The sequence below is a fragment of the Denticeps clupeoides genome, chromosome 16, assembly GCF_900700375.1.
Source record: "Denticeps clupeoides chromosome 16, fDenClu1.1, whole genome shotgun sequence".
Lineage (NCBI taxonomy): Eukaryota > Metazoa > Chordata > Actinopteri > Clupeiformes > Denticipitidae > Denticeps > Denticeps clupeoides.
In genome coordinates this window covers 2,327,769-2,354,164 of record NC_041722.1, presented here as the reverse complement: position 1 = coordinate 2,354,164, position 26,396 = coordinate 2,327,769, and the positions used below count along the sequence as shown (strand labels likewise).

The following is a 26,396-nucleotide window of genomic DNA, read 5'->3' as shown; positions in this document are numbered from 1 at the left end:
CCTTTTCCATCAGGAGATGAAGGGAATCTTTCCATCAGTCCCTGAGTCTTTTCCTTCTTTCTCTGTTTCTCATAGCTTTTTCCTCTGTCTTTCTCTCTCTTATCTTTTTTCTCTTAATTTTGGTTTTCTCTGTAACATTGGTACCTTTTTACATATAATATTTACATGTAACTGCAATAATTATCTACTGGTGTTAATAAATTAGAAACTGTTCATCCTTTTAACCTCTATTCTGCCTCTTTCTGCCAGGTAACATCAAGTTGAAGTGGTTGAATACAGTGCTTTTGTGTGTAGAGAGAGTGTTTGTACTATTCTCCACAGTTTTACATACTAAATCTGTCCAACCTGTTATTGCACTGTCCCTGGGCAGATGGGACCTCAGACCAGTATATCCCATCATGCCTTGTCGAGAAGATTATTTATAACGCTGTGTGAACCTTGGGAGAGCATCTTCACCAAAACCCAGGATGGGTGAATAATCATGCTCACGATGATGGGGAGATGAAATGACTCCATCCTGCAAAGTGACAACAAGTGACAAAGAGATGGAGTCAACCTGAGCCAGAGCCAGAGATGAGAGGGAGACAGGCTGACACTCTCGAGGGGGAGGGAGACAGAGAGCTGTAGAAATGGTTGAGAGTTTAATAGACAGAGGTCATGTCAAGTGCAGTGACCTCACACGTGCACCACGAGTCACATCACTGGCCGTGCTCATTACTCCCAGTCGCCAATATCGGGGCTGCAACGCAGCCCACAACACCCAGCTGTCTGCCAGAAATTCATCTTCCACCCAGTCCCAGTCCATTAGCAGAAGCTCGATTGAACCTACCCTTATTAAAGAAGATGCCTCACTTTTAACACGGCTGACCTTCAGCGATCAACATTTGACATTCTTTCATAAAGGTTAACGTCTACGTCTAAATCAGTGTTTCATTCTTTCTGTTCTCCTCTTTTTTTACCTCTTCACATCAGATGTGTGCACCTCCTACCATATACTGAATACATGTTCACCTTATTATTATTATCATTGTGATTTTTATTATGATTTTTCCACATTTTACAAAACAAAATGCACACAAACATAATTACAATTACCACAATGCTGATGCACAAATCAACCCATGATGAGTTTAATTTTATTATAACAAGATAAGTAGTATCAGGAACCAGATGAGCTTAGATCCTATTTCTCACCATAATTCTTTTCAGAAAGCGCACCTCTGGGATTCTTGCATGTGTATCCAGGATAACAATGATTACATGTAAGCATATTCATAACGGGAAAAAAAAAGAAAATTCACCGAAACACCTGATTTTACTTTATGGGGTATCTAATGTCAGCACATCTGATTTAATTTTACACCAGACTATCTGAATATGCGTATAGGAAATGGAATGAATAAAAATGAAACGGAAGGAAGAAAGGAAGTGCTTGTGTGTAAAGCATGCACAGAGGAGAGCGTGCGCTTTCATGCTCTGTGTGTGTGTGTGTGTGTGTGTGTGTGTGTGTGTGTGTGTGTGTGTGTTGGAGGACTGGTGTCAGTGCAGCCCCGGACCCGCAACTGAACGTCCCAGCGGAGAAATCTCGCTGATCTGAGACCTGCAGCGGATCTTTACGCTAGATAACAATTAAAAAAAAAAGGGCAACTCGTACCTTGTGCGTAAAAAAACGTCGTGGAGTTGGAGATGCCCAGAAGAACGTGATGGGACCGCCAGCAGAGCGCCAGGCACCGACAATGGCAGCGATAACCCCGGCTCTCCTTTTCCTCTTTACTTTCATTCAGAGTAAGTACGGTGCCGCTCACCATGCACGTTTTACGCATTTAATGGATTCCGTTAATTCGCATTCATTCTTATATTTCTAATTTTTTATTTATCTATGATCGGTGCACTGCAGGGACCATGCGTGATCAATGACAATATCATTTGACACAACTCTTTAAACCTGAACTTGAGGTAAAAAGAGGAGGAACTGGGGCGACATAAAGGAATCTGGGTGCATGTATCACACTGTCTGGTTCACTCCAGCCATTTATGGCCCCTTCTTTATGTGAGCGCAGCCACCAGCAGGACAATATAATTCAGCAGCTTGGGATAGGCTTGGCATCAATGTCCACAATGGGAGCCACTCTTAATCCATTTACAGAAAAAAACAATAAGGAACGTGTTTCCTGAAACTGTCCCCAAGTGAAGCTGATAGATAATCGCATGGCGTCTTGCGCCGCTTTTCATGGAACTGTCACATGACCTGGCTTAGCAGGGTAAATCAATATTAGTTTTCAGCTTTCATGGGATATTTTGCTCGTCTTGCCTTCCTGCGCTTTGAAATACACACATTGCATGAATTAGATTGTCACAGGGGCCAGGAACGAAATTGTACCCGTGCATAACAGATTGTTTCTGTGTTTTGTTTTGAGCAGAAATGTATATTTCCTGGGAATGTTTATATAATTTAATGTGAACTTTTTAGCCAAATAAATACCCATAATTGGAAACGTTCATGCAAATGTACCTTGGGTGAAGGAAATGGACACCTGTACTTGCGCAGTCACTTCCTGTAGAGAATCACTGGCTCAGGGTGCGATGTGGGACAGCTGTCTCCCAGAGCTCGGACACGGGCAAACAGGAGCGGAGCAGGGCCCAGAGCATCACAGGATGCAGGCCTGAGCAGACAGAGAGGGATTTTACAGAGAGTTACAAGTACCCACTTCCCAGCGCTAAACTAAAACATTATACCACAGTCTCTTCATTCTGATTGTCTTTCAGTGATGCTGGGTGCTACAATAGACGTAAGTGTGGAGCGTTTGTCTTCAGGATTTAAAGTAAAAAGACGGAACATTAAGGGAGTGCTTGACAGTTACCTGTATCTTGTTGGTGCATAATTATTTCTGACACCAAGAAGACAAACGTTAACAATGCTTTTTTTTTTAAGTCTAAATGGGAGGTCTAAATTGACAGCTCTACACACCCTACTTCCTTGTTCTGGATAATTTAAGCCTCCACCTACATCACATGGCCAGCGCATGGTCCCGCCAGCTCTGTTCTCTTGCATTTTTTTTGTGTGCATGTCTCCTGAGTTCCTTTTTTGTTACCTGCAACTGCCTGATTTAAACTTGGCAACTGGCATTATATCATGCAGCTACATCTAGCAGGGAAAAACCTTTGCTTTCTGTACATTTTCCACACTGTGAGCAGAGTGCTTAGCTCTCGCTTACTGTGATGGGTGTTCCCCTGTGGATGATGAGGGAGGCTGATGTGGCCATTAGTTTGGGTCTCACCTCATTAGTGTGGACTGAATGATTTCCACAGATAATCCTTGTTACAGAAGGTCATCAGTCACCTGAAGAGGTGCTGCTACACAGGCCAGGGTCTACATCACGCGTCCAATAGATAGATTTCTCGCCTGCTCCCACATCTGCCGTTCATCACTGGCTCTGCGACGCTGGACTGTTGTTCACGCTCTCCGTAAAAGAGCAGAAGAAGCCTTTTTAAAAAACATCCCCCCAGGGCTCATTACCAGCTGATAATAAAGGCCATGTTTCAGTCTGAAAAGGATTCTCTGGTGGCAGCAGAACGCAGTTAAGCATACGGTTTGTTGAGCGTTTGTTCGGTTATCCTCGGGCGTGTTGGAAAGGATGCGCTGCCGTTCTTCTTCTGGTGCTCAGAGGCCGAGGGCTGTTTGCTGTTCGAGGCTGGCGTGCAGAGTCAGCTCCCAGCCTCAGAGCCGGGCAGTAAAGCATGGTCCATGAAACAGAGTCAGGGTTGAGGCGGCAGGGTGACGGGCACAGTAAATATCCAGAAATGGTTTAGTGCCAGGAACCAGGTCCAAGTGGATCTTCAGTTTAAATTCAGTGAAGTTAAACTGTATTACGCTTCCTGTTGTTAGAATGCAGCTTTCAGGGTGATAATTACAGAGCTACTCAGATTAAACCTCAGCATGCAGCTTGGTCAGCCATTTTTATATTTATGTTCTGAGGTATGTCCTGCATTAGGGGACACAAAGACTGTTCTGGTAATTTCATGCTATGGTTTGGTATACTCATTTGTCATGGGTGGGCTGGACATGGCGACCACAAAACGGTCCATGAAAGGGGGGAGGAAGTCAATAAGGAAGAGTGGCGGCTGTCCTGCACCGGCAGCGTCAGGCCCGGGCCAAAGCACGGCTCGTCCGTGGGGGACCGGCATCCTGTCCACGGACCGCTGGCACCCGTCACTCCCTCAGTCTCCGGCCTCCCTTGTCTCAGTTAACGCCGGGAGTACCCGAACCAGTCTCCTCGACCCCACGGTAGCTTTCGTAGGCCATCGAGGTCTGGTCGCACCGCTTCGTCGGTACTCCCCGCCTCCGGAATCGCCAGGGGGAACATGGACAGATAGTGATTATAAGATAGCAAGAGAGGGCTACTTATTGTGTGAGTGAGTGGCAGAGGTGTGAGTTAAAAAGTCTGATAACTGTGGGAAGAAAGGAATTTCTGTTGCGTTCAGTGGAGCATTTCAAACTAGTTGAATCAAATTAATGTTATCTTTTCAATTATATTGTGCATGTCTTTCATTTAAAATCTCCCAGATTTCTTATAGTTACAAGGCCTGATGGAAAATATTCTAAACAATCCATTTTATCAGATCTCATCAAGGGAAAGTGATGGGATGTATCAGAAAGATGTTCATATCAAGTCTCTTATACCAGGCACAGAGGCCTCCTGTAAACTATGAATATGGCTATTTAATAATCTCTTGCTTTGAATTGAACACAATGGACATTTGGCTCTCAATCGTTCACTCTTAAATACATTTTCTTATAGTGAATTTGCCAAATTAACATTAGTAAGACAGTGCTGGTTCACTGATTTACAGTTAGTGACAAAGGGTAATGTACATAGTTCCCTTAAGTACCATGAACTGTGCACAAGTTATTTAAAATAATTTACTCTATCTCTAAAAACTATGCACACCTCATGGTGGAGAGTACTCAGCAAATCAAGTTTTCTTTTAATTTTGGAATGCCATACAATAAAATATTGATAATCTTGTACATAGACAAGATTTTCTCATTTTCTGCGCATACTAACGACTACACAGACGTCGGTCGTGTTATTAACTTCATCCAGGAACAATTTCGAGGTCCGGGGAAATGCATACTTATAGATGTGTGTTCATAAATGCGGATAAAATGGCTCCCCAGTCCCCTTTCATGGCTGCCCACTGTTTATTAAGGGTGATGGGTTAAAAGCAGAGGACACATTTGATTGTGTCACAGTTTCCTGTGCTGCAGTTTTTCACAATGACAATTACTTCACTTTCACTAACTTGTGTGAACAGAACCATTTCATGGTACTTAAGGGGCTCTGTAGCTGCTTGCAAAAAAATTAAATATCTCCCCCTGAACAAATGACTGTACTATGCGTGCATACATGATATTCTTTGTCAGATTTAGGAGGTTTTCCTCATAGTTTGACAACAAGAAATGCAGATCTTGTCAACAATCTCATAATTAGTTATGTTACTTTTCATGGTGCTTTCTCTCCAGATGGCTGGTGAAGGCAGACAGTGTCCCTGCTGTCTCTGTCAAGGTGGTTCAACAAAATTTGCGCCTATATATATAGGCATCAGCAAAAAATAAATGCCCATGATGCCACCATGGGCCAAAGTCTTTGCTGACTTCGCTATGTTGTGATGTTGTCAGGGTCTGGTCCAGAAGGGGCTACTCCGGATCCAGGATTCGGATTGGAGTTTATTGTTTGTCCTGATTGTTTTCACCTGTGTCTGCCTGTATAAAGTTGCCCTATTCGTGTCTGTTCTCTGTCGGGTCGTTGTCTGTGATGTTTTCCCATGTTGTGTGTTTTATTGTAATAAATCTACTGTCTCGTGACTGTCCACCTTCCTCGCCATTTCCAGCCATCATGTCAGATGTGTATGATGTGTGGTGGACTTGAACATGCTGGCAGTATTCGTTGAGAAAATGTATGCAATATAAAGTTTTTAAAATAGTCACATTTGTTAGGTTGCATCTGAATTGAGGCACTTTAATGATACTATTCTGTGAGGATGCACTGTTTTTTGTCATCCCATCGAGACTGAAATGTCTGAGACAAGACAAGACTGAGACCAAATAGCATGTGTGTGCTCACCCAGCGCCACTGGATGTGTGAGGAGCAGTTTTTTTACCAGCACTTTCATTTGTGCAAGGGACTGAAAGTTGAAGAGCAAAAATATCAATCTTATTGTGCTAGTATTGATCTGAAACTGATAAATGTAAATGGTTATTTTTTTCAGTTTGTGTATTAGGGACAAGCAATTTGATTTGACATTTTTTGTACACATTTCCTGTGCAGGTGGCAGATGTGCAGACTCAGAGGAGCGGCTGATGAATTGGCTGTTGGGTAAGAGCCGCTACAACAAGCTTATCCGACCAGCCATGAACCGCACAGAGCGAGTGACTGTGGTGCTGCAAGTGTCCCTTGCCCAGCTCATCAGCGTGGTGAGACAGACAATATGAAGGAAAATCTGTCTTTCTGTCTGTCTATCTATCTATCTATTCCAGAGAAGCTAATAATAATTAACTGATTCTTATGTGTCTTTTACATGATAGTTAATTAACCAAAGAGTCAATTTTTTTATCAGGAGGGCTTCCTTGACAAGTTAGTACCGTGTATATGTATGTATGTGTACAATTAAGATGTACCATAGATGAGTCTTTATTACCTTAAAATTGACATCCAAAGCACTTCACACATTCCCTGAAAACTTTTTTTTAGGTGAGTGTACTCTTTTTATATACCCCAAATATTCTTGATCATCTTTTTAGCTGCCTGCAATAAACCGGTCCTGCTGTCCCTTCCATTACACATCATCTGGCAGGATGTGACAGGAGAGTGTAGAGAAGACATACAGTTGGATCAACAGGACCTGTGTTAATCTCTCCTTGAGATTCATCAGGGTTCTGTCAGCATAGGCTGTTATATGGCCTCTATGTCACACCCCCGACTGAAACCTCTTCACTTCCTGTTAAAAGGAATCATAAAGCTGCCGCAGTGGTTGCAGGCACAGATGCTGATTTACAAGGTTGTCCCAGTCACCGGGAAAACAGGGTACTCTGGGTATAGATTCTGTTTTTATGGCCTCTGATTGTCCTCAGAGGCCATGGTAATTGAATTTGTCATGTCACTTAAAGTGTGATGCGATGTAAAGCCTTGGTATATTTATTGTGATACAGTGGGGTGGGTCTGTTTAAGGTGTCCAAAATGTCTTCAATTAGCAATGAAGTCTTTCAGTAACCTGAAATAATTTCAATACATAATGTGAAATGCCGCTTTGTCTGCCTATTTTTTTCCCAGAATGAGAGGGAACAAATCATGACCACTAATGTCTGGTTGACACAGGTAAGCGTGAAGATCATATCTATAACAGATTAAGCTGTACTGATGAGCCAATTTATTATTCCCCAAGACAAACTTGAATGAAATCAGAAGGGTACCAAACTGTTAACTTGGGTTCCATCAGCAGTCGCATTTGAATAATAATTTACTGTGTAATTGATGATAATGTGATGCTGAGAGGTCTTGGTGCAAGATGTACAGGCGATTATGGAGTGCATTTCTCTTTTCAGAACTGGAACGATTACAGGCTGTCATGGGACCCCTCAGAATATGAAGGAATTGATAAGCTCCGCATTCCCTCTCGACACATCTGGCTACCTGATATCGTGCTGTACAATAAGTAAGTAATTTTCTTTCATTTTTGGACAATTTTCCATAGCTGAAAGTGCTTGGAATTGGGAATGATATTTTCAGTAAATAAGCTTTTACCTTTAGCTTCTTCTTTTTACCTAACAAAGTGCACTCATGCTGAACTTGCTATTCCAAGTGATTAAAAGTAAATTAATACTTTAACTAATTGAACACAAGGTAGAGAACGAACATTTGGGTTCCACCAAGGCTTCATGTAAATGTCTAGGGTGTCTCTGAGCTAAATATTGTTGACCTTTTTTTAATTTTTATGTCCTGTTTGTTCTTATCCTAGTGCTGATGGGACATATGAGGTCACAGTTTTTACCAATGCCATAGTGCTGTTCAATGGCAGCATTGCTTGGCTACCACCAGCCATCTACAAGAGTGCCTGTAAAATAGAGGTGAAACACTTTCCTTTCGACCAACAGAACTGCACGCTCAAATTCCGTTCATGGACGTACGACCACACAGAGATTGACCTGGTCCTGAAGTCTGAGGTGGCCAGCATGGATGACTTTACCCCCAGTGGTGAGTGGGACATCTTGGCCCTGCCTGGGAGGCGTACAGTCAATCCCCAGGACCCAACTTACGTGGATCTCACTTATGACTTCATCATCAAGAGAAAGCCTCTATTTTACACTATCAACCTCATCATCCCTTGTGTCCTTATTACTTCTTTAGCCATCTTGGTCTTCTACCTGCCATCAGACTGTGGTGAGAAAATGACCCTCTGCATTTCTGTTCTCCTCGCCCTCACTGTGTTTCTTCTCCTGATCTCTAAAATTGTCCCACCGACCTCATTAGATGTGCCATTGATTGGCAAGTACCTAATGTTCACAATGGTGTTGGTGACCTTCTCCATCATCACCAGTGTGTGTGTGCTGAATGTCCACCACCGCTCCCCCAGTACACACAGCATGCCTGAATGGGTCAAGTTTGTGTTCCTGATCAAGCTGCCAGCTCTTCTGTTCATGCAGCGCCCCCAGAACAGCTCAGCGCGTCAACGACTGCGACAGCAGCGCAAACACACTGGCCAACATGGGATCTTGGGGATGGGCTACTCAGTGCCTCAGAAATCAGGCACCTTCTCTTCTTCTTCCGCCGCACTACTCACATCCACATCGGCCTTCTCCTCCCCGAGACACGTTTACAACAAAAACACAGCTGCACCTTTCACCTTCAACCAGACCTCCAGGAAAGGGGACCAGCGGACATCTGAGTTCCTGCCCAATGGCTTCACTTCCACACAGGACCTGAGGCAAAGAGGAGGGTCTGAATGGAACTGTAGCGTCCAGGAGGCAGTAGATGGGGTCCGCTACGTTGCTGATCACATGATGGGTGATGATGACGACCAGAGTGTAAGTCAATATCACAAAAACATTGTGTTTCTCAACATTTTTAACAGACCATATTTATAAAATGGTATTGAAAAATCATGATCAAAATAATGATAAAAAATGATACAAAATTTCATTTTTTCATTCCTTGCATAAAATAAATTAGTCAAAAGACTAATAATATTTCGTACCCTTCAGACTATTTTGCTCAATGTGTTTTTGAGAGTGTACTGAACTCTTTAAGGGTGCTAAATGTGCCTTTAATTTTTGAAAACTGTAGTGTATCTAGCTACCATGCAACTATTTCTTTCTTAAAAGTGGCTTCAGTACTGGAGATGAGAGCAAAAAGAGGCTGGAACCCTCTAAACTGAAGCCAAACCCACTGTCCAATTGATTGCTTGCTTAAATAAATCAATGGAGGCAACATTTGACTAATGGTGCTTTGAAAATCTGCAGAGGTTAGCAGGGAGGAGAGGAGTTACAGGGTCAATAGTTTACAATTTACAGCTCAGCAGTTGCTAATGTGACAAATGTGCTTTTTTTTTTGTAACTTCGACCAATCATTTAACATCCACTTCTTTTATACTTTTTTTTTAAAGCAGAATAGTTGTCAATTTACCATAAGATTTAGGATTTAATGGCTGACCCGACTGTTCTTTTTATTTTTCAGGTGATTGAGGACTGGAAGTATGTGGCTATGGTGGTGGACCGCATGTTTCTCTGGATCTTTGTGATTGTTTGTGTGGTGGGCACCCTGGGACTTTTCCTCCAGCCTCTCTTCCAGAAAAATGTTGTTCCTTTGCAGAACTCACACACAGACCCCCCTCGACGGGATGGAATGTGAGAGAGCTTACATGAAACAGACATCAGACAGAGCTTACATGAAACAGACAAACATCTCACCCTATATTTCAAGTTCAGATTGCATTAATGGTTGAAATGAAATTAATAGAAACAGCAAATATGAACTGTCTCAATAAAGGCATTATCACCTGGTTGCCAGAACATATGTAGGCCAGTTTCTTTTTCTATACTAGGGATGGACAATATTATTCCCAAAACATTGCTCATTTGCTGATATGGAGTAGGTGCTGAGTTGGCTCGAGATCTGCTGACATAAAATTATCCATTCAGTGGATGGGATCATTGGCATCATGGAAAATGGCACTCAGATATATTTTATCATAACATTAAAGTGGGTTTCATCACTCATATCTTCGGGGTTTTCAATGTGACACATTACTGTCCACACAGAATAAGAATGCTTAATATGGCATTTAGAAGATAACGGTAAGGGACTGATCAGTGTATGTCAAGGCTGGCAGCACAGATGCCAGCATTATATTGTAATTTTACCGTGTTCAAACTGTGAAAATTACTGTAAACATGTAATACATTATATTTGTTTTAACATTTAACATAGCATACTACAGAAATTTTGCTGTAAACAGACGGATAGCATTATGGCAGCTGTTGTGTTTGAATACTGACTTTTCTAACATGAGCATTGCACTGTATGAAGATCAGAACCTTTTTATACAAAATGTAACTGATGGGATGCCACCATAAATATATCAGAATTGTTCAGTCAGTTCTTGTCATTTTACAGTAAGATACTGTAAATTTAACAGGATTTTTTAGCGCGGATTATTTCAAATGGAGCTACCCACAATGCATTGCCAATTACATGTCCATTATTGTCAGAAACTAGATGTAGTGCTGCCTAATTACAGTTATGTTTAGTTATGGTGGGGTTAAAAGATATAGTTCTAAACTGTGGAGTATATGAGAAAAATGCTAATTTGTTATTTGGCATCATGAATCAACATGTGACAATAAGATGTCACATAAGATGTCAAAGTTTCTCAAAACTAAGTGAAATTTTGTACATGATGATAAACACATTTGGCAAAATTTACTGATGTTAGTGTTTTCATTGCAGTTTAGAGATTTTTTTTTTATTGCTTGGAATACCACCTCAGCAAATTTTCTATTTGCTGTTTTATTTTGTGCAATTTGAGGCTAATAGAAACATGTCTGTTTCAGTGTTGTGCTAAAATGATTGTCTTTCAACTGCATACACGAAGCTTCCATAGGACTTTCAACATGACATTTTTCTAGCATTGCATTAAACTTTAAGTCATCAACATTTGATGAGTTTTCAATATATCCCTCTGCAACTGAGCAGGAAGTCTCACTTTTTAGCTCATCAACATCTTGCTTATTTTTGCAAAGCAGTAACAGACTAGAGAACTTAATTTAATGGTCAATGCAGTTGAAAGAAGTGGTGGTATTAGCCTAGTGGGTAACACACTCGCCTATGAACCAGAAGACCCAGGTTCAAATCCCACTTGCTACCATTGTGTCCCTGAGAAAGACACTTAACCCTAAATTGCTCCAGGGGGACTGTCCCTGTAACTACTGATTGTAAATCGCTCTGGATAAGGGCGTCTGATAAATGTTGTAAATGTAAATGTCAATGGTTTGCTTTTTTGTGAATAGTGGCAACAGACTACATGACTGAATTTAGAGTTCTGTTGGTTGCACGCAGACACACACACTAACACACACACATAGACAGTGACAATGAGGTATGGATGGGATTTTGAACATAGATAGAGTACAAACCTTATTATATTGTCTCTATGGAATTTGGCATTGAACACAATTTCAACAAACACGGCTTATAAATCAGCTCTAGTTGGCCCAGAGCAGGTAAAGGACATTCTAATTCTATTTTAATTCTTCTAATTATATATACACTACTCAGAATAAGTTAGGGATATTGTTATTTACATGGGTGCTTTTCCTATTTGCGCTGAATTTTAATAAAATAAGTAAAAGTTTCCTTTGATGTTACTAATAATGTAAATGTTTATTACCCAAAAAACAAAACTAACAGGGATATTTGATAATGTCAAAAGTGGATGTTTCTACCATTTACCGCAATGACAGCTTGACAGCAACATCTCAGGTTCCTCACTAGCTTCATGATGTTATTCTGAGGCAATGCGTTTCACTTCACGGAGTTCTGCCAGGTCATGTGGGGGTGGGGTATGATCATTCAGTCTCTGCTTCAACTGGTCCCAGACGTGCTCTATGGGGTTCAGGTCAGAGGATATTGATGGCCATACCATATGAGGCACTCCAACTTCCTGAATGGAATGTTGGGGGTGTGCAGGCGAAATTGGGGGGTTCTAAGATGTCTCTGAGGTAAGAACATGCAGTGACTCAGCCATGTACAAGAACCGAATCTGTTTTGTGCTGACTTGTTATGCCTGCCCACCGTTGCACCTCCTCTACCAAAGCAGACCATGGGGACCATGTTGACCTCAGCATATTGCTCACCTCACCTTCTGCTGTATTGTCCAGGTGACATGGTCTTGTGCCCACTGTTCATGGAGGTGTCTTGGTGTCAGTGGAGTCACCTGCAATGGTCGTCTGGCATTCAAGAGTCGGAGTCGGTTGCGAATGGTTTGTCTGGAAACCCTAGTACCCCTCGCATCTCGTAAAAGGGGCCTGCAGCTGTGTGGCAGTTGCATAACAATGTCTGAGTCCATAGGTCCTTAGCTACAGGTCAGCATTGCAGTCTGTCACTCATGGGGCTCCACTGCTGGGTCTGTAATGAACCCTGCCAGTAGTTCTGTGTCTTGATGCAAGTCTGCTGATGACACTTTGAGCTGTCACACCAAGTTCACAAGCAACTGTAAAATAATGTATCTTTCCAAAACCAGCTTTTTATTCCCACAGTGCTAACACACTTTTATGCATGTTACAACTAGCAATCCTATTATTTTCCATCTCTGTATTGCTTTTTTTCAAATGGAATTTGACACAAAGCCTTGTGGAAAGATTTGAATAAATGCTTATTGACTGATGTTTTCATCTCCCAGAAGCACATGCAAATGGTTATGATGTAGGGGTGGTAGTAGCCTAGTGGGTAACACACAGTTCGTCTTTAGGGGGCAGTGGTGGCCTAGCAGTTAAGGAAGTGGCCCCGTAATCAGAAGGTGCCACTGAGCAAAGCACCGTCCCCACACACTTCTCCCCGGGCACCTGTCATGGCTGCCCACTGCTCACTCAGGGTGATGGGTTAAATGCAGAGGACAAATTTCACTGTGTGCACCATGTGCTGAGCTGCTGTGTATCACAAGTGACAATCACTTCACTTTATCAGGTTCAAGTCCTACCTTTGTGTACCTGAGCAAGACACTTAACTCTTAAGTTGCTCGAGGGGGATTGACCCTGTAACTACTGATTGTAAGTCACTCTGGATAAAGGAGGTGAGGGAGTCCCAGTACCCAGCAGTATAGTCTAGGTATGTATGCTGTGGTATCTGGCAAGTCCTGCAAGTTTTGAGGTTGTATTTTTTCCAACAGCCACCCAGCTAGACCGTGTTTCTTAAATTAATCTTGAGCAATATTCTTTTAGCTGAAATATGATTTTTTTTGTGTAAGTGGCCAGCAACAATGAATTCAGGACCCGTAATCAGAAGGTTGCTGATTTGAATTCTGAATTGCCAAGGTTCCACTGAGACGCCACTGAGCAAAGCACCGTCCCCACACACTGCTCCCCGGGCACCTGTCGTGGCTGCCCACTGCTCACTCAGGGTGATGGTTAAATACAGAGGACACATGTCACTGTGTGCTATGCTGCAGTGTATCACAATGATAATTACTTCACTTTCACGTCAGTTGAAGTCCATTAATTCTGATTCCAACACATCAGCTTTGTTTACTTGCTGCCTGGTATATCCACCTACCTCCAGGGGCCATTGATATGAAAAAGGCCCTGATGCTCACTGAAACTGTCACTGGTCATAATGTTATGGATGATTGGCATGTTTTAAATGGGCTCATTGGTTAATTGTATAGGAAATGAACGATCCCACAGAACCTCAGGACTCACATCAGTCTGGACGCACCTATAGGGAATGACGTGCTATACGCAGGGCCAGTGATCCACAAAAAGAGAAAACGACACACTCAAAATGAGAAAATCCTGAAAGCTGCTGCAAGATGCCGCTATCTGTGGTGCTGAAGGCACTCCAACTTCCTGAATGGAATGTTTGGGGTGTGCAGGTGAAATTTTTGCCATTTTCTGGTGTAAGACTGTAGAAATGACTGACTTGTAATTTTTCTCTCATGTGGAAAGTGAAAGTGACTGTCATTATGATGCACTGTAACACAGCACACGGTGCACACAACGAAATGTGTCCTCTGCTTTTAACCCATCACTCTTGGTGAGCCGCGGGCAGCCATGACAGGTGCCCGGGGAGCAGTGTGTGGGGACTGCGCTTTGCTCAGTGGCACCTGCGAGGTTCGGGATTCAAACCGGCAACCTCCTGATTACGGGTAACCCGCTATGCCACCACTGGCCTAAACTATTCAAGGATGAGAACAAAGCTTCACGTATCCCCGGAGGTTGGTCGGGTCTGCCCCAGGCTCCCTCCTCCCCTGCTCTCTCTCTCTCTCTCTCTCTCTCTCTCTCTCTCTCTCCCCGCGGAATGCTGGCGTGGGAGCGCGCGCGCGCGCACGTTCCCGTTATCCGCCGCTCTCTCCTCTTCTCTCCATCCTTCCTCCGGCCGGATCGCGTCGGCCGGACCGCGTCGGGACCACGATGAACGCCGGACTTGTGGTGATATTTTTGGGATGCGGTTTCCTCTTCTTCCTTCTGTCTGGTGAGTAGAACGTGACCTTCTGCAGAGCTGCTCTGCACTCCGGTACTTGTTGCTGCTGAGGACCTCAGTTTTCTGCAACATATATATATATCTGCATTTATAATTTTTTTTATAAATAAAATAAATACATTTTGGTGAACATTGTGTCTAAATCAGCACGTTCATTAATTAAATCCATGATCATGCAAAGGTGAAGATATGAACAGTTTCTTATTTCAGGATCATGGCTTTAATTTCTGAGCGTGTTGATGTACACACCGAACAATCTGAAAAAATTTTATATTTTATTTGTGCTTGCATTATATGTTAGTCTTGCAAACTTATTTTAAAAAATCAGAGCCAGTTTCTTTACAGAGGAACATTTCACTAATGCCACACATCTGAGTGGCTTTAATAATTGCTGCACGTCCCTGACATTTGATGCTGAAAGCATTCAATTTTCTTTCACTGATGGCATTTTGTCCTCTCCCTGCTGCTGAAGGTGTAAATCAATCAGAAAGCCAGGCCAGAACACCCCCAATAATCCAACCCACCCCCCAGAATAAATAAATGAACAGGCCATTTAGCAAATGCATTAAGTAAATTAGCAAAAATAAGCAATTAAGTAAAGTCTAAAATCTAGTTAAATATAGCATCCATTTCCATCCACTGGAAGTGATGTTCAACACTGGTGATGGCGACAGACCTGATGATGTAGCTGTTTTTGGTAAAATAATTAACTTCCTCCAAGAAATATTAATCCTCACCCTTTCCTCGCCCGCCCAGGTGGCTCCTGCTCAGAAGCGGAACACCAACTTTTCTCGGTGATCTTCTCCAACTACAACCAGTACATCCGACCTGTGGAGAACGTGTCCGATCCAGTCATCGTGCAGTTTGAGGTGTCCATGTCCCAGCTGGTCAAAGTGGTGCGTCTGTTTTGTCTGATCCTGATTCGCTGAGAAGCTGCAGACTTGTTTTAGTGAGGTTCTTAAATGTGAATTGATTTGATCAGAGTTCTGTGTGTGTGTCCTGGTTCTTACGTAACAGGCTTGTATTTCTCGTATCAAACTGTCACTTGGTGTCAGCAGCTCTGTCCAACGCAAATTAGCCTGAATGCTTGAGAACAGCCAGTGCGCTCACTCACCCCGACCCTGTTGCTGTGCATGGCTCTGTGGGCGTGTGATTGGCTGAGAGTAGATGGGAAATGTCAGCTCTGAGTTCATCACTCTCTCTCCCGTGACCTCCCCACCCCCTTCCGCTCAGTCACTGCCACCTCCCGTCCGGTGCCCATGATCTGACGTGGTCCGACTCGGGCTGCCCCTGAGTGCCGCGCTTCATCTAAACCAACCGAGGCGGGGCTCGTTCACAAATGAACAGATTTACTGTGCCAGAGTGGCCTGGAGCTTTTACATGAGCAAAGCGTCGGCTGGCGTCCAATTAAATAACCGAACTCTCAGAGATGGAGAGGTTCTTCATGGCATTCTGCACTGCTCTTGCATTTTATTATGGTCTCATTCTTCCGCAAGAGTAAAAATGCATAATGACCATCGGGAGCAAATCAGGGATTACAACTGAGCAAACAGGAAATTTAAAAGGAAATAAAACAATGCATTCTCTGCACTGTGCTTCCAGCAAATTACTTGGGAAGAAATGTTGTTTTCTATACAGCGGCTATGGGGACTGTGGGGAAGGGAAAATACCTGCAAAGATCATACGACCTCAGCTGATCCAGCCGCTAGCCATGTTCTTCTGTGATGGATGACTCTTACCTTCATCCCAGCATACCTGCATATAACCAGCTTCCCCTTCAACTGGGCCACCTTGCACCAATGAGCAATAAGGAGCACATCTCAGACATTGATAGCCCATCTCCTCCAGTGCACCAGGGTCAATTCTATCCCCAGAGAGAACTTGCATGGCCAGACGTGGCAGCCTCTGCCTCGGGCCACAGACAGTCTGCATGTCTGTGTTCATGACCCCCAGCAAACCACCTGCGCTGACCAGCAGCCCTGTCCCTGTCTGGCCAGGAGAGACCGCCTCAGTCTCAATGAATATTGAAAGTCAGGTCAGGGAACTGCCTCAGTCTCGGTCCAGGGGATTCCAGACACAGAGCATCCTACAGGATGAGAAACAGGGCAGCAAATATATATACAACTGAGCAAGCTTTAGGCTCCAATACAAACCAGTGACATGATATGCATAGAGAAAGATACTCTGTTATCATATTCTCCATCTGTAGACAATGATTCATTATTTTACAGAGTTGGGAGAGACCAACACTTTCACTTTCAATAATTATTTTTTTTTGTGTTTTACACTTTCATATATTCCCTTCCAGAACAGTTTCAGAGTTACTGATGGGAAGATGAAAAATCTTTAATTAATTTCACTACCACCTAATACTGTACTCACTCATTCCCCATACCCGCTTAATCGGTTGCCAGAGCTCATCATGGTGCACACACCATCATTTACATCTCACATTTATGGACAATTGAAAACCATCAGTTCAACTAGCATGGCAGCAGGAAATCCTTTGGGAAACTGGCACGAACTTAAGGAGAGCATGGAAAACTCAATCCAAGCTGGGATTCTTTCATTTATGTTGTTATAAGTTGTGCAGTGGTGACCAAGGCAAACTTGTACCCAAAGGGTTGCAGGTTCAAATCTCGAAGTGCCAAGGTGCCACTGGGGTGCAACTGAGCAGGGTACTGTCGATCCTGAAAGTGGATATTATTTCTGAGATCCCCCTAAAATTCTCAGTGGAGACTTTTCTAGGAGTTAAAGCCATTTTCAGGGGAGTCAAGCTCCATCTCCCCTGTAATTTTTAACTCTGATATAGAGAGAGTGACTCCTCCCATCCTCCTGTCCCTTGGCCCTCTGGGCTGCAGGACTCAGGTGCCACTGTGTGCTTATATCTGAGCAGTAATTACTTCTGACAGAGCAGCCCTCACCCCATGCTTCAAAGTGTCCAGCTGATTCACAACGTGCTGTGTTCTCCTGCTGTCCGCTTCACTGTGAATAGTTTCTCACTCTCTCATTCACTACAGGATGAAGTTAACCAGATCATGGAGACCAACCTATGGCTGAGACATGTATGTACACTATGCACTTAACGCCTTGCCTTACAAGGTCACAGCTACCTTCTCTTTCATATGCAGAACATTTCACAAAGACAAGCACTTCACTTTTACGTTCACAAGATTACCTGTCAAAGGTGATTCTTAAAGACAACACTTATGTGGTAAATAATTCATAAGGAAAAGCTTTTAGATAAATTGATCTCTTCCTCCACTCACATCTCACAGGCTACGCTGTTTTCATTATGGGATGTTTAGACATATTTAGGCATGAGTTTAGCAAAGCATCTCTCGTTTCCCTCAAAATCATATATTCAGAAGGGCAGGGAGTGTGAATTATCCTGTGACATGCAAAATTATAGCAGTAAATAAAAGTGAACAAGCCACACATTAGTCATTAACAGATACAGAAACACCCTGGATGAGTTCTGCTGAAGAAGAGCTTTGGAATGGTTGTCATGAAAAGAAAATAAGAGCTGTGCAGTGATTCGGTTACCCTAAACTAAATTTATGCACACAGATGCACATACACATGCACACACACAGTTACTGTATAATTCCCCTCACAACTGAATAATCAGGCTGAGCTGGATTACATCAACAATTACTTCAAATTCCATTTTTAATTTGCGTAACTTGTAATTAGCTAAAGTGGTTTTGATAGAACCACAGTTGTGGAATCCATCTCAGCCATACAGAAACGACATCGGAACAACATTGTTGACATTCTGAAGAGTGATTTACACAAATATTTAAGAACAACTGCATTGAAGCCCTTCTTTCAGTCTTCTCTTCTGTTGCCATTGTTGCATTAAAGCTGCAGATATCATTTCGTACATCTGATACCATCAGCAGATCCTTGCTGGCTCCATTAGGAACGATCTTAATCTCAGGAGGTTGCTGGTCTTTTTTATAGCTGCCTGGGGAGTTCAGGGTTGCCCAGATGGAGGTTCAGGATAAAAGCCTGACCCTGCATAAAATCAGCTTTAAAACCCTTTTCACATGACCCATCTTCAGATTAAATAGTAAGAACCTCTGCATATGCATTTTAACAATGACAGTCAAATATTTGCCTTTAAGTGATAAATGACATGAATTTGATATTTTGAGTATATGCACTCATAAAACGTTAGGCTGCAGAATAAAAATGTGATTGGCAAAGGAAGAAAGGGGACTCATTAATGTATGAAGTAGTTCCTCAATGTAATAGCACTGCATTGGGATCAATTGAATCTTAAGAAAAAACTTGGACCAGTGAACATATAGGAGGTGCTGTAATTTAGATTAGAAGAGGAAAAAGTGTTGACTCCTCAACCAGGAATGTCAGCAGTGGTCTTTTATTGTGCTGTGTGTACGTGTGTTAAGGTGAAAAAGAAAGAAAGAAAGTATAATGTTGTGCATCTCTGTAACTCTTACTTAGCTACTAAGATGAATTTTCTGGCCCCTTGACCCACCACAGATCTGGAATGACTACAAACTGAAGTGGGATCCCAAGGAATTTGGAGGTGTTGAATTCATCCGAGTGCCATCCAACAGGATCTGGAAGCCAGACATTGTCTTGTACAACAAGTAAGTCAATTAAATGCTTTGGGCCTAGTCTAGGACAACCTTATTGATCCCTGCAATCGCTGTTAAGATAATGTCCCGGCCTTCAGGGAACACGGTGTTGTGAAGAGCTGGCGCAGTACGTGCTGTAATTGTTAACAAGCTGATCCCTTATTTGAGCTGAAAGGATAAAATATTTATGTGCTGAATGTGGGTCTGTGAAAAGCCTAACAGGATGCAAAATAGAATTAAGACTCTGTTGCTGATGACCTGGCTGATGGGGCTTAGCCTCAGTTTCACTTATCAAGTATGGATTTTTTGTCACTGTAACATCCACAGCGTTTCAGGGCACCCAGAACAGTTATTTTCTAAACCTGGTTCTAGAGCAAATTTCTTTTTTTGGCATTATCGTGTTGACAGCAAAGCAGCTTTTTTGTGTGAAAATGCTGAATTATTAGCCAATCCTCCTGATCTATAACCCCAAACAAGTCATACATACAGCAATGGCGGATAATATTTTTGTGGTCCTCTCTACATCACATATTTCTAATGAAAAGACAATGCCGGAGAACAACATGGTTAATGTTGAACTAGATGCCAAACAAGGAGAGCGGAGAGTTACAGCACCACTTACAGGAGAAGGGTGGTTAAAACAGTGCTTGTTCTTGTGTTCTCATGTGGACAGGGCCTAAACCAGTGCCATTTCCCACCAGGGATCACAGGATCTGGATGGATAATTATTACAATTACATGAGATAGCTGCATTTTAAATGATACCTATCTAGTCATTGTGGGTGAAAGACAGGAAGAGCATAGACTAAGGAATCAAAAGAGAGGTGAGGGTAGGACCAATGATAAAAATAAAAAAAACACTAGATCAACACTAGATGGAGAGTTAATGAAAAAACTCACCATGGCCATGGCAATTTATTTTTTCAGAAACGAAATCTTCTGGTGGAGGAGAGGTGGGAGAAATTGAATGGGGAGGGAGAAGATTACTTCCAAAATACACAAAGTAACAACTAAAATATAACACTTTATCATTTTCTTCAGTAAATGCCTCCTTGGCCCATGCAGCATAGATAACATAGTGTAGCAGCAGCCAACCAGCCCAGCCATTCAATAGCGACATTTATTGATAATCCGCTTCCGTCTGTTGGGTTACATTTACATTTTCATTTACAGCATTTATCAGATGCCCATATCCAGATCAGCAGGTGGGGCAGTGGTGGCCTAGTGGTTAAGGAAGCGGCCCCGTAATCAGAAGGTTGCTGGTTCGAATCCCGATCTGCCAAGGTACCACTGAGGTGCCACTGAGCAAAGCACCGTCCCCACACACTGCTCCCCGGGCGCCTGTCATGGCTGCCCACTGCTCACTCAGGGTGATGGGTTAAATGCAGAGGACAAATTTCACTGTGTGCTGTGCTGCTGTGTATCACGTGTGACAATCACTTCACTTTTTTTTTTTTAGATCGAAAAGATCAATGATATTCAGTAGTGACAGGGACAGTCCTTACTTAGGGTTAAGTGTCTTGTTCAGGGACACAATGGTAGTAAGTGTGTCATTTGATTGCAATTAAAATCGCTCTTTGCAACATCTTCTATAATCCAACTATTGTCAGGATTGACTGCAGCTGTGCTCAACACCGGTGGCCAATCCTGACAGCGGATGTTTCCGCTCCTTCCAGGTCTCCGGCAGTTTCGTGAACTTGACATTGTAACCGTGTAGGTGTTAGTATTTTCAGTTTTGGCAATCGCCACACGCCTGCGGGTTTGTTTGTGTTGTTCCCCTTTATTTCCCGTTTTTGGCCACCGCGCCATTCTTTCTTTGTGTTCATTGTTTATTATAAAATAAAAACCCTTCCCAGCATGTCAGACCTCTGCGCTTCCTTCCCCCGTAAGTCCGTAGTCGTGACAACTATATAACTGTTTACATATATCCTAAAATTTCATTTCATCCCAGTTTAAGTTCTTTGAACCAGTGCTAATATCTGGTTTCCACAGTCCAATGCAATTATTTTAGCTCCCATTTCAGCATATGCAAGAACCATGTAACACATTTACATTTATGGCATTTTCCAGATGGCCTTATCCAGAGTGCCTCACAATCAGTATGTTAAAGGGACAGTCTTCCACCCACAATGCGACTACCACCCTATAAGACACATGAAGAGGAGATGAAGTTAGTTTGAGAGGTCACCTAACAATCACTAACCATCACTTATTTCTGTCAGAAACAGGCCAGTGTTCTTCTGTGACCGTGGCTTAACGTCATGGACCTGGTTGATTTTTATGTCTGGTCTTCTTCATTTCTTCCACAGTGCAGTCGGGGACTTCCAGGTTGATGACAAAACCAAAGCTTTGCTTCGCTACAACGGTGATGTGACCTGGATTCCTCCAGCCATCTTCAAGAGCTCCTGCAAGATAGATGTCACATACTTTCCCTTTGATTACCAGAACTGCACAATGAAGTTTGGCTCCTGGACATATGACAAGGCCAAGATTGACTTGGTACTGATTGGCTCCACCATCAACCTCAGGGACTTCTGGGAGAGCGGCGAGTGGATGATTATAGATGCTCCAGGCTACAAGCATGATATCAAATATAACTGCTGTGAGGAGATCTACACAGACATCACCTACTCGCTGTATATCCGCCGCCTGCCCTTGTTCTACACCATCAACATGATCATCCCCTGTCTACTCATCTCCTTCCTCACGGTTCTGGTCTTCTATCTGCCTTCAGACTGTGGCGAGAAAGTCACCCTCTGCATCTCTGTCCTCCTGTCCCTCACTGTGTTCTTGCTGGTCATCACAGAGACCATCCCATCCACCTCACTGGTCATCCCTCTGATCGGAGAGTACTTGCTCTTCACCATGATCTTCGTCACGCTCTCAATTGTCATCACAGTATTTGTGCTCAATGTGCACTATCGTACACCCAAGACACATACCATGCCAAGCTGGGTGCGTGGCATCTTCCTGGGCTTTCTGCCACGGATCATGTTCATGACCCGGCCCGAGCGGGACCCAGAGAAAGTCAGTGGCCGTACCCCGGTTCTCCCCCCACGTCCTTGTACCATCCACGCTTCGGCTTCCCAGCATCATCAACTGAAACATCAGATCATGCCGGCCAGCCTGCCTCCCCGCCAGCGCCTGTTCCTCAGCACAGAGCTCTCCAACCTCAACAGCCTGAGTGGCCAGGACTCCAGCAAGGCCACCTTGTGCCGGGAAGGCCGCTGTAACTGCTGCTGGCGCCAGAGGAACACCAAGCTGCCTGCAGACGCTGGAGGAAGCCTGGGGACCGTGAGCAGTGGAGGAGCATGTGGGATTGGCGTGGGTGGAGGAGTTGGGGTAGGAGGGAGTCCCTGTTCAAGCTCTGAGTCTCTGGACGCTGGGCTACTGGCCCTCTCCGCTCTCTCCCCAGAGGTCAGAGAGGCAATAGAAAGCGTTAAGTACATTGCAGAGAACATGAGGCTACAGAATGAGGCTAAAGAGGTGAGTTACTGATGTCAAAACAAATAGCTCGAATAGCACAAATCTGAATGGAACTGAATGAAAGTCGCTGAACTTTTAAAGGCAAAACTTGGCAAAAATTGCTTCTGCAGCTGCTGAACTTATATCCATGGACATGTAAAGTCAAGGACAGCAAAATATTGAGAAAGTGAACTGTGAATTATAAAATCCAGGCAAAAGCAGTTATGCTGCACAACAATAGAAATTAAAGCGACATTTCCAATAACCCTAAAAGCATATTTAGTTTGTAAAATAACCAACGGATCATTTCTTGACACCATCAATAACTTACAAACACCAGTCTGTAAAAAAAAAATTTAATTGCATCACAAACACATGTATTCACTATGCGTATCGATGCATTAGAAAATAACTTGCCTGTTAACCAAAAATAACACAAACCAAACAATCATACAAATAATACAAATCATAATTTCTTCAAGTAAATAGGCAGACAGAAACCTGTTCAGGCAGGTAATGGTCAGATGTTTAAACTCCGCTACATAAAAAAAAAAAAATGCATTTCAAAGAGGTCAAGGCTTAACAGGTTACCACCAGGTTACCACTAACAGGTGTGCGTTTTTACTTTTTAAAAAAGTTTTTACACAATAACACAAGATTACAAATTTACATGAACGGCTGGCGGTGAAGTGTACAGTCTATGCAGACATGACATGCCTATGTGGGATATGGGCACAAAAATGTTACAAATGTACGTGAAACATGTATAGGACACAGTGGTGAGGCAGTGGTGGCCTGGTGGGTAAGGAAGTGGACCCGTAATTGGAAGAATGCCAATGTGAAGCCTGAACTGCCAAGATGCCACTGAGGTGTCACTGAGCAAAGCACCGTCCCCACACACTGCTCCCCGGGCACCTGTCATGGCTGCCCATTGATCATCAAGGGTTATGGGTTAAAGGACCAGCAGAGGCCTTAACCCATAACCCTTGATGATCAATGGGCAGCCATAACAGGTGCCCGGGGAGCAGTGTGTGGGGACGGTGCTTTGCTCAGTGGCACCTCAGTGGCATTTCGTCGTGTGCTGTGTATCATAATGACAATCTCTTCACTGTCATAACAATAAAATCATTGCTTTGGGAAATCTCACCCAGGTTGGTAGCTTTTAGTGTTATCATGCACTCATGAGTCAGATCAACAAAACTCTTTAGGGTCATAATAAAACAGACCATTTTTACAGTCATGCAATTATTCTGTGAAAGATTGATTTTTGCATTGTGAACTTTCACTACCCTTTCAGTATGGCAGAAGAAAAGAATATATGTCTGCTGTACTTTTTTACCTTTTATAGTGAAACCTTTTATAGTGAAACTTGTTTACTTCCTCAGTAACCTGTCTCTCTCTGTCTTATTTTCAAGGTCCAGGATGATTGGAAGTACGTTGCCATGGTTATTGACAGGATATTCCTTTGGGTCTTTGTTCTGGTCTGCATTTTGGGCACCGCTGGCCTCTTTCTCCAGCCACTGCTGCTCGGAGAGGACATGTGACCACTTTTGATAACATTACCATGAAGGAAGTTCGGAGCTGGGCACCTAAGATGGCCACTATGTACTCAACAGCACCAAGCTGAACTGCGCTCTGAGCTGATTTTTGTTATTTGGACAAGCCGTTGGGTCTCTAATCTGAGGATGATAGCAGGATTAAAACGTCCATCTGATGATGACATTTCTCATATTTAACATAGATGATACAAACATATGTCATCTGTCTAAAACTGAACCGCTGAACTTGAAACTAAAAACTGAACATTTTTGCACCGTTTTTTTTTAATCTTGTAAATATTTTTTCATGTTTCTAGGTGTCATGAACAAATTGGATAGACCCTCGCCCAATACATTCATTTTGCATATGAAACATTTTATACAGTGACATTTCATATCCAGCCTAAATTTCTTAAGCAGCCAGTAATTCTTTTATGTATTGTACCTTTATATGTAATGTGTTGTTATGTGAATATCACAATTTGAGCTGCTGCTCTAGTTGAATAATTATGACAATAACTATAGAAATTATGTCACGTTTCATTGGACTAATAAAAAAATGTTGCCATAAAAGTCTTGCTCAATATCATCTCAAGGTCTTGGGCAGTGCCTTATAGGTGGCGCTGCTCTGCTGTGTTTGTCAAGAGGGACACCATGTGGCCATTTGGAGGCAGTGCATTTTAAATGCACGGAAGACAAAAGAAAAGAAAAGAAATGAGCAGAGCATTTGTACATGCTGACATTAACTTACAAGATGGCAACAGATGTGTGTTCCCAGTCACCTGGACAATTTTGTGAGCATGGAATAAAGCTGGAATGAACAACATGACCACTGTATATTTACTGAGCTAAGTGCATGACATGTGTCCTCCCCTTATTATTCGTAAAAGTGGATGGAGCACAGGCTGTGACTGCAAAACTCATTAGCGCTCATTGAAATCTATATGCTTCTCTCACAGCAAATTGAATTCTGAAGCAGGAGCAGGATGTAGATGTGATTAGAGGCACGGCACAGGAGGCCAGGATGGTTTCATGATGTCTCCTGTCATCTGTTTGGAGCTTTATTGGATGACTGTAGTCAGGCTGAAGTGACATCATTTATTCGGATATTTATAAGCCAGTCTGTCTTTATTAGATAGAGCACACAACAGGGGAAACATCACCAAACAACGACCCGATGGCAAACAGGAACCAACAGGGCATATACACACGCACACACACACACAAACAAACACACACACACACACATGCCATTGGTATTTTTGCTTACACTCTGTGTTTCATCTTGATTAAACCACAGAACAAGAAAAGACAGTCTGCTTACTGTCACTGGATAAATATAAAGTACACATTGTGCACACTACTTGCATGCAAAGACAGGAAGTGCATAAGGACCATAACAAGCTAGTTTTGTGCTGGCATTCACGCAGGTTCTCATGTCCTGGTCACTTCATATGTTTCTTAAACCACTTTTCTACAATGAAGTCTGAGATCTTTATATTATGTAAGTACATAATAAATGTTACAAAAACAGTAGTTACTTAATACTTTCTTTTAAAATAAAAAATGTGGATCCTCATTGCAGACACCATGGTATACAACATTCAAGTTACAGGTATGTGACTGAATAAAATATTGCAGAACCGTTCACTGAACTGCTATTTGATGTTGACATTCACAGTACTGAAAAAGAGCAAAATGCACACCATGAGCGCACCATTATTATATCATACTGTATTTTGAAATGTATGTTTAATTTGAGGTTTGTTGGTACATGTGACATATGCATTTAATCACACTTCAGGTTCCTCATCAGAAGGGGATGTAAAACCAGCTAAGATTTATGGTCACAGATTAGTTGAAGTTGGAGGAGATTTAGAGGTAACATGCAGCACATTTGGAGTCAAGTCAGACGTGAAGGAGGTCTACGTTTACCTCTGTAAGGATGAAGTCGGCATACAGCGGATTAAAAGTGACAAGAGTGACAGCTTTTTCCAGATAAAAGGTGTCACACTGGAAAATACTGGGAACTACAG

At 42.7% G+C, this 26,396-nt stretch overlaps 2 protein-coding genes across 2 annotated transcripts; both read left to right on the top strand.

The window, feature by feature from the left end:
- The first annotated feature begins 1,642 nt into the window (after window positions 1-1,642).
- Window positions 1,643-10,802, top strand: chrnb4 (cholinergic receptor, nicotinic, beta 4 (neuronal)). The gene is made up of 6 exons (XM_028955933.1): window positions 1,643-1,785; window positions 6,330-6,475; window positions 7,332-7,376; window positions 7,604-7,713; window positions 8,017-9,082; window positions 9,732-10,802. The coding sequence occupies exons 1-6, from the start codon at window positions 1,704-1,706 to the stop codon at window positions 9,903-9,905; spliced, it is 1,623 nt and encodes a 540-aa protein (XP_028811766.1). The 5' UTR covers window positions 1,643-1,703; the 3' UTR covers window positions 9,906-10,802.
- Window positions 10,803-14,580: 3,778 nt separating this feature from the next.
- On the top strand, window positions 14,581-25,029 carry chrna3 (cholinergic receptor, nicotinic, alpha 3). Its single transcript, XM_028955926.1, has 6 exons — window positions 14,581-14,741; window positions 15,507-15,646; window positions 17,771-17,815; window positions 19,260-19,369; window positions 21,667-22,843; window positions 24,238-25,029. The coding sequence occupies exons 1-6, from the start codon at window positions 14,681-14,683 to the stop codon at window positions 24,364-24,366; spliced, it is 1,662 nt and encodes a 553-aa protein (XP_028811759.1). The 5' UTR covers window positions 14,581-14,680; the 3' UTR covers window positions 24,367-25,029.
- The last annotated feature ends 1,367 nt before the right edge of the window (window positions 25,030-26,396 follow it).